Genomic DNA, 13,414 nt, shown 5'->3' on the forward strand with positions numbered 1-13,414 from the left:
AAAACAAAACTGCACAGGACGGCTCTACTTTCCTACATTCTGCAGTGCAGCGACAATTGACCTTCTATCCAGAAGGAAGAGTTGAGCACTTCAAATTAAGGGTATTTGTCTCTGGATCTGTAGATCCAGATTTCACTCCTGTGAAACTCTGCACCTATTGCTGATACACACACCATTTGCCTCACATCATGGCTGGCAGCAGGAATTACTTCTGGATTATGTGTTCATCCACCAAATCTGTTTCATTGGCCTTTTTCCTGATTTTCTGGGGGCCTTTCAGTGCACAAAGTAACCCTATTGGCTCTCCGGAGAGGCTTCGGATCGCTCCAGGGTTGGATGACGGACATGGAGGGGTCCTGGATCCTTCACTCCTGGAGCAGGACAGTGAGGTGGACATGCAGAGCTTGATGGAAACCCTGAAGGGACAGTTTCTACGTACCTTTAACCTGACACGTCCTGGTTCCCATGCGCAGCCAGGGGCCACTCGCGTACAGCCTCCTGAGTACATGCTGGAGCTCTACAACCGCTTTGCCAATGACCGAACAGCAATGCCTTCTGCAAACATAGTTCGCAGCTTTAAAAATGAAGGTAAATGTGTATTTACTTTTCCATTGAGGGCTGTTAAACTGTTTTTATTTTGTATTTTGTATTTTTTTGTAAAAGCTGGTGATAGCTGTAAAAAAAAAATCTACTGTGGGTACAACTACACAATAATGATAAATATTTTCATAATATTATATTATAACAAAAGTATTTAGATAAAGCCATACAATTCTGGGAAAGGGAAAGTTTTCTGTAAGTTTTTTTTATTTTTTTAAAACTTTTTTTTGGTTTGTTTGTGTACTTTTTTAAAATAAATGCACATTGATTCAAATTGAACACTTAACAATGCTAATTATGAAGAAATATTAGAGAAATATTGTGTTTTTGATGTGCGCCATTTTATTTGAAAGTTTATTAATCTACATGTTGTTTATAAATGCATGCAAAAAGTGTAAGTTTGACTTCAATTTCACCTAGTAACTTTCATATTAGCTAGACGGCCTTTTCCAAATACACACATACAATATATATATATATATATATATATATATATATATATATATATATATATATAAGTAGCAATATATCTATCTATCTATCTATCTATCTATATTATATATATATATGCAGTATATATATTAATTCATTATTGAAAACATGAGAATTTGAATCCCTAATTTTAGTGTTGTTCTTTTCAGACTCCTCCCCTTACAGCATGGGACCTGGTGGAGTGAGACTACACCCACTTCTCTTCAACGTGTCAATTCCACATCACGAGAGAGTCACTACAGCTGAGCTCCGACTGTACACTCTGGTCCAAACGGACCGCAATAAATACGCTGGTGTTGACAGAAAAGTGACCATATATGAGGTCAAACAGCATGAAACGAACAGCAGTCAGCAAATAAGAGGCGACAATATTGAGGATGGAAATCAAACCAGGCAAGAGGGAGAAACGGAACTAGTGGAGTTGGCGTCTCGGCAGGTTTATGGTACAGATAACGGGTGGGAATCCTTTGACATGACCGCTGCGGTGCACCTTTGGCGGAAATCAGACTATGGCACCACCCACAGGCTGGAGGTTCACATAGCCAGTTTGAACTCTCAGAGTGGGGTGGCATCTGAAGGTGGGAATGAAAGCAATGCCATTGGAGGGGACATGGACATTGACACAAGCGCTGAGGACAAACACAAACCCTTAATGATCGTGTTCTCTGATGACCAGAGCGGAGACCACCGCGGAGACAAACGAGAGCTGAATGAGCTGATCCAGCATGAGACGGCTGAGCCAGGCATTCAGGACAACTTTGAGCTGGAGTTGACAGGCCTTTGGGATGACCTAGGAATTATGGGACAAAAAAATGGGAATGAGGAAGAGGAGCAGAGCGAGGAATCTCTACTACAGATGCGCTCCAACCTCATCTATGACACAGCATCTAGAATTCGGCGCAATGCCAAAGGCAACCAGTGTAAAAAGAGCTCCCTCTATGTAGACTTCAAAGACATTGGCTGGGACAGCTGGATCCTGGCACCCACCGGGTATGAAGCCTTCGAGTGTACAGGGATATGCACGTACCCTTTGACCAAACATGTGACACCTACAAAACATGCCATTGTACAAACTTTGGTCAGTCTGAAAAGTCCACAGAAAGTGTCCAGGGCTTGTTGCGTACCCACTGAACTAGAACCTATCTCCTTACTCTACCTAGATGATGCAGGAGTGGTGACATATCAGTATAAATTTGAAGGTATGGTGGTAGCAAAGTGTGGATGCAGATAGTATTTAATACACGGGGAAGTGGGGTGAAGCTGGGCCAAAAGCTTAGAGATTGGATTGAAAGGAGACTAAAAGACATTCACTGTCTACGGCCTTAATGTCAAGTTTCTTCCAAACAGCAGTGGTTGAGCTCTTACTACCAACCTTAACAATGTTAGCAGGAGTCATGATATCAGTTGTGGAATCAGACAGTTCTGAAGCCATGTGACAAGGGGCCACAATGCAAGACTTAGTGGGAATGGTGACCATTTCATCCCCACTGAATAAGGATTGGGTGGAACATAAGACAATAATTGAACCACTGACACGCCTCAAGATGCTCTTATCAGTAAAGACTGAAGTTTAAGTCAGAGATTATATCAAGTCCAACTCGTTACATACTTGCCCATATCATTTGCGTCAGCAGAGTCCTCGCTAAGTGGGTGTTTTGTAGAGATGGCAGTGAACTCAAGCACCACAGGGTCAGTCCAGTGACCCTACCAGAGACAAGAAGCCTGTGAAACGGTCTGTTTCCAGTTTCCACAAAGCTTAGTATCGTATCTGTCATGACAACGCCGAGTCAATACACAGTTTCCTGCCTAACAGAATGCATTTGATATGAACTGTCCAAGTTAAAGTTATCAGAAGAGTCGTAGAGAAGGGGAAGGGGTAAAACAGACCAGCGCGGACCAGTCTGGACTTCCGAATGTGTCTGAGAACAACTCCTAATCTGGATATTCACAGTTAGCAGTCAGTATTGCAAAAACACGATCAGGACAATGGCTCTCATTCACTAAACATGCATAGACTGCGTACCCGCAAATTAATGAGTGAAATCTGCATACAATCTGCATAAACGCACAAATCATGATTTTCCAATAACTTTTGTACTAAAATACATTTTACATTTACAACTGAAACCACACATATGCAAAAATCACATTCCGGGTGGAAGATGAAATTCTATACATTGATATTTCATATTAAATATATTTCATCATACAGTGAAAGAGTAAGACAAGGTAGTTTCAAGGTAGCAATTTACGTTTATTTGTATAGTGCTTTTCACAATAGACCTTACAGAAAATGCTTGTTTTTTATATTACAATTTATGATATTATGATGCTATCAGTTAGAGATTAGCGTTTCAAAGTAATGTCCATTAGAATACTTCAATTTCATTAATATTAGAATGGGGTTAAGAGCAAATTAAGAACAAATGTGCATACACACACGTGGTGAATTAGGCAGAACATTTTTTGTAGGAAGTTCTACTGTGAGTATAAATTTGAAATAATCCACACAGTTATAAGTGAATGAGGCCCAATATTTAAGTTCAAAAACGAAGCTATAAACCGAAGATCATAAAAGAGAGACATCGAAAAAGGACTGTTTGACCTTCTGAAATGTCTCAAACCATCTATAATTAAGCTGTTATGAAATTACATTTCCTTGGGCCACTTAATCCTGACTTTTTCCTTTCTTCGGTACCATTTTTTTCTACTGAAATCTTGTCTGCATTTGATCATGGAATTACCTCACAAATCAGCATGTCACTGCTGAGGTATGAGAATGGGATGGTTGACAAAGGATGCACAGGTTGACAAAGGATGCAAAGGTCGTACAGCTTGGTCCGCCCGCTTTTTCGATTAGCGACAGACGGCATCATCACCTCCTCCTGCTCCAAATGCCGTGCAAGCTGCCCTCCCACCTCTAAGCATGGCTGTGATAAGAAGGGGTCGGGACTGAATTACTTGTGTGAGGACCAAAGACAATTCCAAGCTGCATGGAGGGTGGGAGACAGCTTTCCCAGGATTCCTGGGAATGAGAGGACAGTTGGCAGTTTTTATATCATATCAACTTTTTGACCCCAATCTACCCTAAAGTGAAGACACATCATTTACTCCCCATCACTCTTCTCAGTGTCATCCTTCTCCTTCCTCCTTTTGGACCCTTATCATCGTTAGGACAGGAGGATGAATGGAAACTGTCTTGTCGCAAGGTCATGCCACCCACAGATATCCTTCACAAGACATTTCAGTCTGATAATATTGGCCAGGATTATTCCCATGCCTGACGCATACTTTGCATTTCTGACTTTATATTATTAACTTCATGTTCTTGAAATACAAGTTATGTTCTGCTGCTTTGATTTATTATAAAGCTTATTTATTGATTAATTTATTTGTTTTTATTATTATTTTGGTGACTTTGTATAGCAATACTGTACATGACTGCATACACTATACAGAGTACATGATATGATGTTGTGCAAAGAATATGGGTATACAAGCATATAAATTAATTTAAAATAAAATTATTAGTTGTAATAATTTATCCTTTTCTCATGTATGTGTTAAAATACTCAACGATGTTGTACATGCTTTAATCAATCACTTTTCAAGCACTGACGTCTTGTTAGGATTTGTATATATCTTTAAATAGTTTGTTGATCCTCTTGCCCCTTGCACCCAGATACTCCATAACTTCTTAACAAGATATATTTAGCCACAATCAGTCCAGAGCTCACTGTTTAGACATTGGGTGTGGGAGCGATTCATAAATCTAACTTTCCATTGAAGACCAGCAGCTCAAAGGCCCATAGTTTACATGTGTCAAACAAATCCACGTCCATGGGAAGCTGACTGGAAACCAATGACCACACAGGCTCATCTGCTCTTCGGCTTGAGACTGTGCAGACATTTTTTTTTTTGTTGTTGTTTTTTTTTTTTTTTTTGGGGGGGGGGGGGGGGGTTAGGGGTGGGGGGCTTAAGAAGTGTTTAACTTTGTTCACTATGTATTTAAGATGGTATTTAAATTTGGTAATTGCCAGTTGCCATTGTAAAACAATGTATTTTGCCATGTACAAACGCACAGAACGTGTAAATAAAATGATATTTTGAAGAAACTGCCTGTGTGACCCAAATATTTAGTATGTAAACATTTTCAGTGTTTTTTTGTTTTTAAATTTGTGGTAATTGGTAAAAAAGTATTTATTAACAAATTTTACTTTGACCAAACTTAATGTAGTCCTTGTTCTTGGATGCTCAACAAGCTGTTAATCTCCAATTGAAAACTTGATGGTCATTGTCTCTCATTTATCTTGCCACAAAAGCCATGACAGGAAAGTTAGACCAGGATGGGAAACAATGTAGACCCTCCAATGTGTTTATTGAGCTTGAATGATGACCGTTCAGGACCTTCTGACCAATTACTGAAGCATTTGTGTCTGGATATTGTCATCTAATTCCGAGTATTCATTTGTTGTGTTGACAGAGGAAGTTATTAGCATGTGCTTATGATAACAGGCATGCCAATGTTAATAAAAACAACTAAAAATAAATTCTTCAGACATTCTAAGGGTATGAAAAATTTTTAAGGAATTGTATTGTTTCATGTGATTATAATGTCAGAATTCCGATAGACAAAAATGTATAAAACAATATAGGCCTAAAGATGGCATAAAAACACATTACTAAACAGATTACTACCTATAAGATTTCTAGCTATGTTCTAGATCTAGTCATAGCTGATTGGCTGCATCAAAAGCAATGATTTAACTTCGATTGCAAATTGTAAGCAGGCAATTTCACTCTCCACTTGGGTTAGGATCAGACCAAAACATTGGTACAGGTATCAAAATATAATCACATTATCTTTGATATTAAAGAAAAAAAAAACATTCGCAAATGTTTATCATTTCATAAGAACAATAATAAAATCATATGTGAGGAAACATGTATATTTTACTACAGCCTTAACCCAAAGGTATAGTTCACCCCAAAAAAATTATTCCGTTATAATTTAATCACCATCATGTCATTCCAAATCTGTATGACTTAATTTCTTCTGCGGAACACAAAATAAATTATTTTGAAGAACACTGTTAACCAAACCCCGCGACCATACAGAGGATAAGATGTTTGAAAATGGATGGTAACCAAACAAATTTGGCTATCATGGTCTTCCATTGTATAGACACACACACACACACACACACACACACACAAAAAACATTTCTAACATTTCTCAAAATATCTCCTTTAATTTTCCACAGAAGAAAGAAAGTCATGCAGTTTTGGAATGAAATAGAAATTTCATGGATGACAGAATAAAAATGTTTGGGTGAAAATCTCGATTAGTGTTGTAACCTTCGTTCCCTGATGGAGGCAACGAGACGTGGTGTTGAAGACTTGACACTAGAGGTTGCACCAATGAGAATTGGTGAGTGGAATTTGCATGCGCCACTCCCCCAGCAAGAGTGTGTCCCAGCCATCCAGCGTGTAATCCAGTGTTGTAGTAGGAGGGACACCAGGGACATTCCAAAGACATTCTTTATCTGTCAGTCACTTTGACGTAGTGTCAAGGACTGACACTAGGAGTCCCTATGGAAAGCACCACACACCGCTGAAATGAATTACGAGGTTTTGGCGATGCAGATGTAGGCAAGACACTGTTTGCCGGGTAACAAGTGCACTCACATCATAACCTACAGTACCCAGCGCCCCACATAAGCCACGTAGTCATTCGTACCACTCGGGGACCGAAAGGTCAGTACATACAATTGGAATAAGTCGCTTCAGCTGGACTTCCTTTTGACCTTTTCTGTTCTTTTTTTTTCTTCTTTTTTTTGGGAAAACAATCCACAACTGTGCAAACCGGAGCAGTGAAGAAATGTTCTTTCTCCCTCTGTTCTCGAGGCAGCACTTGCAAGTTAATCATTTAGGCCCTAAACAGGGTAGTGGCACATAGGCACATAGCCCAGCCAGGGTCTCAGGATTACGTGAGAGTATGCCGGCACATTAGGCACATAGCCCAGCCAGGGTCTCAGGATTACGTGAAAGTATGCCGGACCGAACTCAAGGCATGTTTTGCTGACAGAGAACCCTCTTGATGCAAGTGAGCATGGACGGGAACGCCGTCTTCAATGAGAGGGCCCTAAGCTCTACTGACTCCAGGGCATATTTGTGCAGGCTTCGGGGCCAGCTGTGTGCCAGTGTGTCCGTACAGAGAGGGGCCTTAGTCAGGGAATACCACAGCGGGCATTGTGAGGATTCTTGGGAAATGAACAGGGGTGCGTTCTCCGATAACGTTGTCTCTTAGCGCGCTACGAAGACTCAAAATGTACACCTAAACTACAGGTATACCTTTCCTACGTGTGTTCTCTGAACTATACCTTAGGATGTTGCTTAAGGTGAACCTTCTTAAGTTCGACCTTAGCAGGCGCTGTCCATGGTGGAGGCGCTGAATAGGTTGATATCGATGCCTCGATGATCGATTGTGCGCTCTTTCCTTTACAGCGGTATAGGTAAAGTATTGAGAAAACAATGTTCTTTATAAAGAAGCGTTTTAGAAATAGTACAAACTGCATTTATCGGGGCTCATTGAAATATGAACATGCAGAAATAAATATGAGAATGTGTTTATAATTTAGGAAGTGTGCAATCCCAAACGGCCATAAGTGTGTTAATGTTCCCCACAACGTATGCTGATTATCCACCAGCCATGTAGTTGACATACACTAACTGGCTCCGTGGACGGCGCCGTCTTTGATTTAAAACAAGTACTCGCTGTCTCGCTGCCATAGCTATAAAGTTTGTGCAACTCATCTTTCTTTATATAGACTCCTAAGCCTTTTCTGTCAAATGGTTCGCCAGCTGATGTGCCTTAGGATAGTAATTAAAAAAGCTAACAACCATTAGTGTATGGAAACTTTATTAATGAAAACACTTCCATACACTGGGTGTAGGCTATAACAACTTAAGTATTTTATGTGTAAAATTTTAAAGTAAAGTAAAAATGTAATTTTAATACTAAATCAGATTTTATATTAAATGTTCATATAAAATTTTCTATGTGTAATTAAACTGCGATGTAAAAAAGCTTTTTGCGTAGTGGTGGCCACTAGCGGTATGAACCGTCAGCAGCGATAAGGTATAGCTAAGAGCGCTCCAGACCAACCTTACGAACGTATGACTTACAGAATACTTAACTAAGAAGGTTTCGGAAACCACGTATTAACGATAAGGTACTTCTTAAGGTACAACTTAAGAGCGACGTAGCGTTAAGGTAGTTTCGGAGAACGCACCCCAGGTCTATTTGTGCCTGTGCAGTTGTCCGGACCAACACGTGCTTGCTCTGGATCAACGTCCGAAACCTCAACAGGGCCAACAACACTGCCAGCAACTCTAGGCAATTGGTATGCCAGCACAGTCGATGTCCTGTCCAGGAGCCTTAGACTGCATGTCCTTTGCATACAGCCAGCCTGAATTGGACGCATATGTTGTGACAACATCTTGCTTGGACGCCTGTTCTCGGGACTCAAGTCTGAAGCCAGTGCTGAAGCTGTCTCATATGCATCAACCTGAGCAGTGTTCCAGCTGCTGAGGATGCCCCAAGAGCCTCTGAAATTGTTTTAGTGTGACCACTGTTTTTCCCCTGAATGACTTCAGGTAATTCAGTATCAACTGGGCACACTTGTTCGTGAGACGTGCCGTCAGTGACTGAGTCTAACTCCCAAGAAAAGAGATGCTCTGCACTGGTGAGAGCTTGCTCTTTTCTCAGTTGATATGAAACCCCAATCGGCTGAGGTGTCCGAGCACCAAGTCCCTGTGCACACACAATAGATCTTGAGAGTTAGCAAGAATCAGCCAGTCATTGAGATAACTGAGAATGTAGATATCCACTACCCTTAGTGGGGCAAGGGCAGCCTCTGCGACTTTTGCGAAGATGCGAGGAGATAGGGGCAGCCCAAAAGATAGGACCTTGTACTGATATGCCTGACACTCGAAGCCAAACTGAAGAAATGGTCTGTGTCAAGGCAAGATCGAGTCATGAAACTACAGATGTCAGAATGCGTTTTTGCGTCAGCATCTTGAACAGGATCCTGTGCAGGGCCCGATTCGGAACTCGCAGATCTAGGATTGGTCGTAACCCACTGTCTTTCTTCGGGACGATGAAGCAAGAGCTGTAGAAACTCTGTAGGTGCCTCTGTCCAGACCACAATTTCTGCACACAGGACAGGGGCGAACTGAATTGTGTAGCCGAGTCTGACTGTCCTGATACGCCAGTGCGACGAGTTGGGAAGCACTAGCCAAGTTTCCAAACTCCACACGAGTGGCACCAGAGGAGCAATCATATTTAGCAAGATGTATATGACACAGCAGAGAGTTGGCCGCCATGTTGGGAAGCTGTGCGTCCTGACCCCGTTGCTGTGGTAGGTGAAGAAGCTTTGCATCATCTGAACACGCCACGCTGACCTGTGTGGGGGTTTGTGTGTGCTGTGGCCGGACATGAAGAGGCGAGGGGCTTGCGTCAATCATGTCCAGGCTGCAGACTGTGTGACCCAGGGAATGGAGACGAAGGCGGACACCCTGGGCGACAAGCAGACAACCTGCGTGACCTTGGCGGCCTGGTGGTATTGCGCTGAGGCAAGATGTTTAATTTCCTTGGTCTGCTTCTTTACTGCTGAGAACTGCTGGACACAGTCCTCGACAGTGTTGCAGAAGAGGCCACCTTGTGAAGCACACTTCCTTATCTCAGCAAGGATTAGACAGTGATGGTGTTCCTGGACCACTAACATGGACATCGCCTGGCTGAGAGCCTTGTATGTCCTTGTACCACCCGGCCACCCCTTCGTCAAGGGTAGTGAGGGCTGAAGAGCTTGTGAAGCGGTACTGGGCAGTAAAAGGTGCCCTCCACGACTTTGTGAGGTTGTAAGCCCGACTAAAGTTCCAATGGCGGTTTTCCAATAATATGGGTGAAGGTTTCTGCGCGTTACTGATTTTCCTTTTACGCAACAAAACAAGATTAAATGAAATTCATTTTCTCATGTATTACCTCGTTATTATATTGTCGCTCAGAGGTCCTCACGTTTTCTGTTTTTAATGCGGGTCTCATGATCACAATCTCGTCAGTTTTGATCATCAAACAGAGGTAATTGCTATATAGCTGAGATTGGTCACATTCACGTTTACACAATCAAAGATACTTTGGTATAGCCCCCATGGAATTGCATACACTGGAATTTAATTTAAACGTTTATTTCAGTAAAGGTATGGCCACTATTACATACATAAGTTGACCAACATTACTTATCTTATAATAGCTTTGGATTGACCATGCAGTGGTTTCCCACATACGTCTAAATTTAGATTGGTCAAGCAGCATTTGCTGTTCTAAACAGAAATTCACTTCTTGTCTTTTCAAACCAAGTACACTTGAATTGATGCCAAATATTAGTCATCACTAATCTGACGCAAAACTTGCGGGACATACGAATCTGTTTAATCTACTTGGGAAAAAAACTGCAGAGTCAGTCAGAATAAAATCAAATGTAACAATTTATTATGGCAGGTAAATGTATCATGACAATTTCATAATCAGTTCAAAGATAATAAATACAAAACATCAAATGCTCTGGAATAAAGAGAAAAGATGCAAACCTGACATTAGAAAATACATGATGCTGAGAGTCTAGGCCACTCTCAGCATCATGGGCCAATTTGAGCTACAAATCGCCACGAGCCTTCTTCAGCATCTCCCTAAATACTTAGACCAAGGCAGAAACCTCTTTTCAAATGTAAACATGAGTTCACAGTGGGAATTTGCATTAATCACTGTCCCAGACTTACTGGGGACAGAAGTTGATTTACATGGGGACACACCCACAGCAGTCAACAAGATATTTCTAAACTCTCCACACCTTATTACCTTTCTGGTTTACTTCTGTGGGAATGAGACCTTTGTACCAGTCGCACTGAGAAATTTCAAATGATACCAAACATGTATAATACTGAATGATAATTGTTCATATTAAACCATATCGATTTTTGGGTGAATTCAGGTAGGGATGGGTGAAGGGAATGATGTGTAAATTGGGAGGTGATCAACTCAAGTGTGATCGTGTCTCGAATGGGGATGGTAATATAGCAAGAGAGTTCAAATGTTAATTTCTTTTGTTTTCTCAGAGAGTAGCCCTCTCTTCCAGTTCTTCCAGTTCCTCCAGTCTTACAAGGTATACTCAGACTGGTGGGAGTCTTCTGCATCAGAAGGCACTAGAGGCACACCTCCAATGTTACTATCGACAGCTTATCCTCATTCGGAGCCCCTAATGAGCCTCCTTACTTGTCCAAAAACTCCACCAGGTGCAACGTGCATGATGAGGAACGGGAGGCCCGTGAGGATTGACTCGGCGGAAACACTACCGTTGTTGCCCTCATATCACCCTCAGTGCAAGCCGTCGAGGCTTTGTGCATTGTTTGGCTGTGCTTGGCTGAGGTGACTCCTTTAACCAGAAAAAAAAAACAGATACACAATGTTACCATGCTCATGCTCTCGCAGTGTGGACATGAGCAATCCACGAAAGCTTTTTCAGTGCGGGTACCACCCAAACACGCAAGGCAGAGATTGTGGCCATCCGAGGGTGATAGATATCGACCGCATTCAGAAACAAACAGGCAGAAAGGTTTCTCTGTCTGTGCTTTGCTTTTTTAGAGGGGAAACTGCTATTTTACACTGAAGCACCCAGTGGAACTTTGCACTTATCTGTCTGCTGTGGGAGAGACTGCTGTGATGCACTGTATATCCAGCAACTAGTTTCTTCTCTTTCTTTTTGAGGTGAATGGCTGAAAAATTAACATAATACACTACTTGGCTCAGAGAACAAATCTGAATGAGTGGATGCATTCCATCTCCTTTTATACTCGTATGTCCGGGGGAATGGCACATGCAAATTCCACTCACCAATTCTTATGGACCTTTTCTGAACTATCAGAGGTGTTAGGGGCTCCCAAGTGTGACTCCAAGTGTCAGTTCTCAACACCACATTAAAGTAACTGACAGATAGGCAACTATCCCTTTAACTGCTGCTAATATCACATTGATCAAATGAGCCAGTGGCAGCAAGCAACAAAGATTTGGAGCCACCTTGTGGTCATCAACCCACAATCTTAAAACAATTGAATTGCAGCCACGCCAAACTGTATGACTGTTTTCTGTGCAACACAAAAGGTGATATATGAAGATGATCCTGACCACTCCTTTCTGTAATGCAAGTGAATAAGGACAGGGACTGTCAAGCTCTATAAATACCATAAAAGAATCATAAAAGTATAGTCAATATGACTTATGTGCTATATTCCAATTATTATGGTACATGATAGCTTTATGTGTGAAACAGATTGAAATTGTAGTTATTTGTTACTAGCTTAAAAGCTAGTGTGCAAAGATTCCTAAAAGGTAAGCACTGTAGCCATCATACTGTATTTTTTGTCCGTTGATCAGTCCTTGCCTAAAAACAAGTGGTGCATTATCTGTATCAAGACTCCACTGATGTCTCTCTCTCTCTCTCTCTCTCTCTCTCTCTCTCTCTCTCTCTCTCTCTCTCTCTCTCTCTCTCTCTGTCTGTCTGTCTGTCTGAAGAATAAATCTGTCCTTTTTATGGCTACTTTATGTTTTTGTAGTAATGGATTATTAATGAGAAATTAGAACTGAACTTTTATGACAATAATACAGCTATTTGACAGTAATACCTATTAACAGGTTTGTACTTGCATATCCTCCTCAATCCAAAGTCCAATAAACTGGACAACTTTGTTTTAGGTTTTCTTCCCAAATGGTTTTGATAGATGGTTTTTCTTTTTGGAAATGCACAGAGAAAAAAGAAATGTTTGTAACGGCTCACACACCTGTTTAGTTTTTCCTTTGATTTGTCCGCTATTTAGTGTCATTCATTTCTTTGCTCCTCTGGATTTGTTGATGTTTCCTGGACTGATTCCGGTTACCGAGCTTTATCGCCTGGCTTTCGACTACGCTCCCCTGTCTGCCATGTACAGAACCCGTTTTGTTCATTAAATGTTCTTTGCTTTTTATCTTTTATTTATTATACTTAAAAAATAAATTTAGTTTTTTTCTTTTTTCACAAATGACTTTTGGAAGTGCAATTTGATTAGGCTACCATATGCAGCTTTAATAAAGTTGAATTAACAAACCTTCTATGTCATTTTTACTCTTCAAAGTGTACACTTGCAGGTGTTGATTATAATTAATTTACTGTTAGGCCCATAAATAATAATAAGGATAAACATTATTTAAAAAGTATATAATTATCTGACT

At 41.0% G+C, this 13,414-nt stretch overlaps 1 protein-coding gene across 1 annotated transcript; it reads left to right on the forward strand.

Annotated features, from left to right (window-relative positions):
- Nucleotides 1–43: 43 nt before the first annotated feature.
- bmp10 (bone morphogenetic protein 10) lies at nucleotides 44–2,323 on the forward strand (the record flags this gene model as incomplete). The annotated part of the gene is made up of 2 exons (XM_081365484.1): nucleotides 44–588; nucleotides 1,242–2,323. Exons 1-2 carry the CDS (start codon nucleotides 189–191, stop codon nucleotides 2,321–2,323), a joined length of 1,482 nt encoding a protein of 493 aa, XP_081221610.1. The 5' UTR covers nucleotides 44–188.
- Nucleotides 2,324–13,414: the final 11,091 nt, after the last annotated feature.

This window comes from Scardinius erythrophthalmus, assembly GCF_964197995.2.
Source record: "Scardinius erythrophthalmus genome assembly, chromosome: 5".
Lineage (NCBI taxonomy): Eukaryota > Metazoa > Chordata > Actinopteri > Cypriniformes > Leuciscidae > Scardinius > Scardinius erythrophthalmus.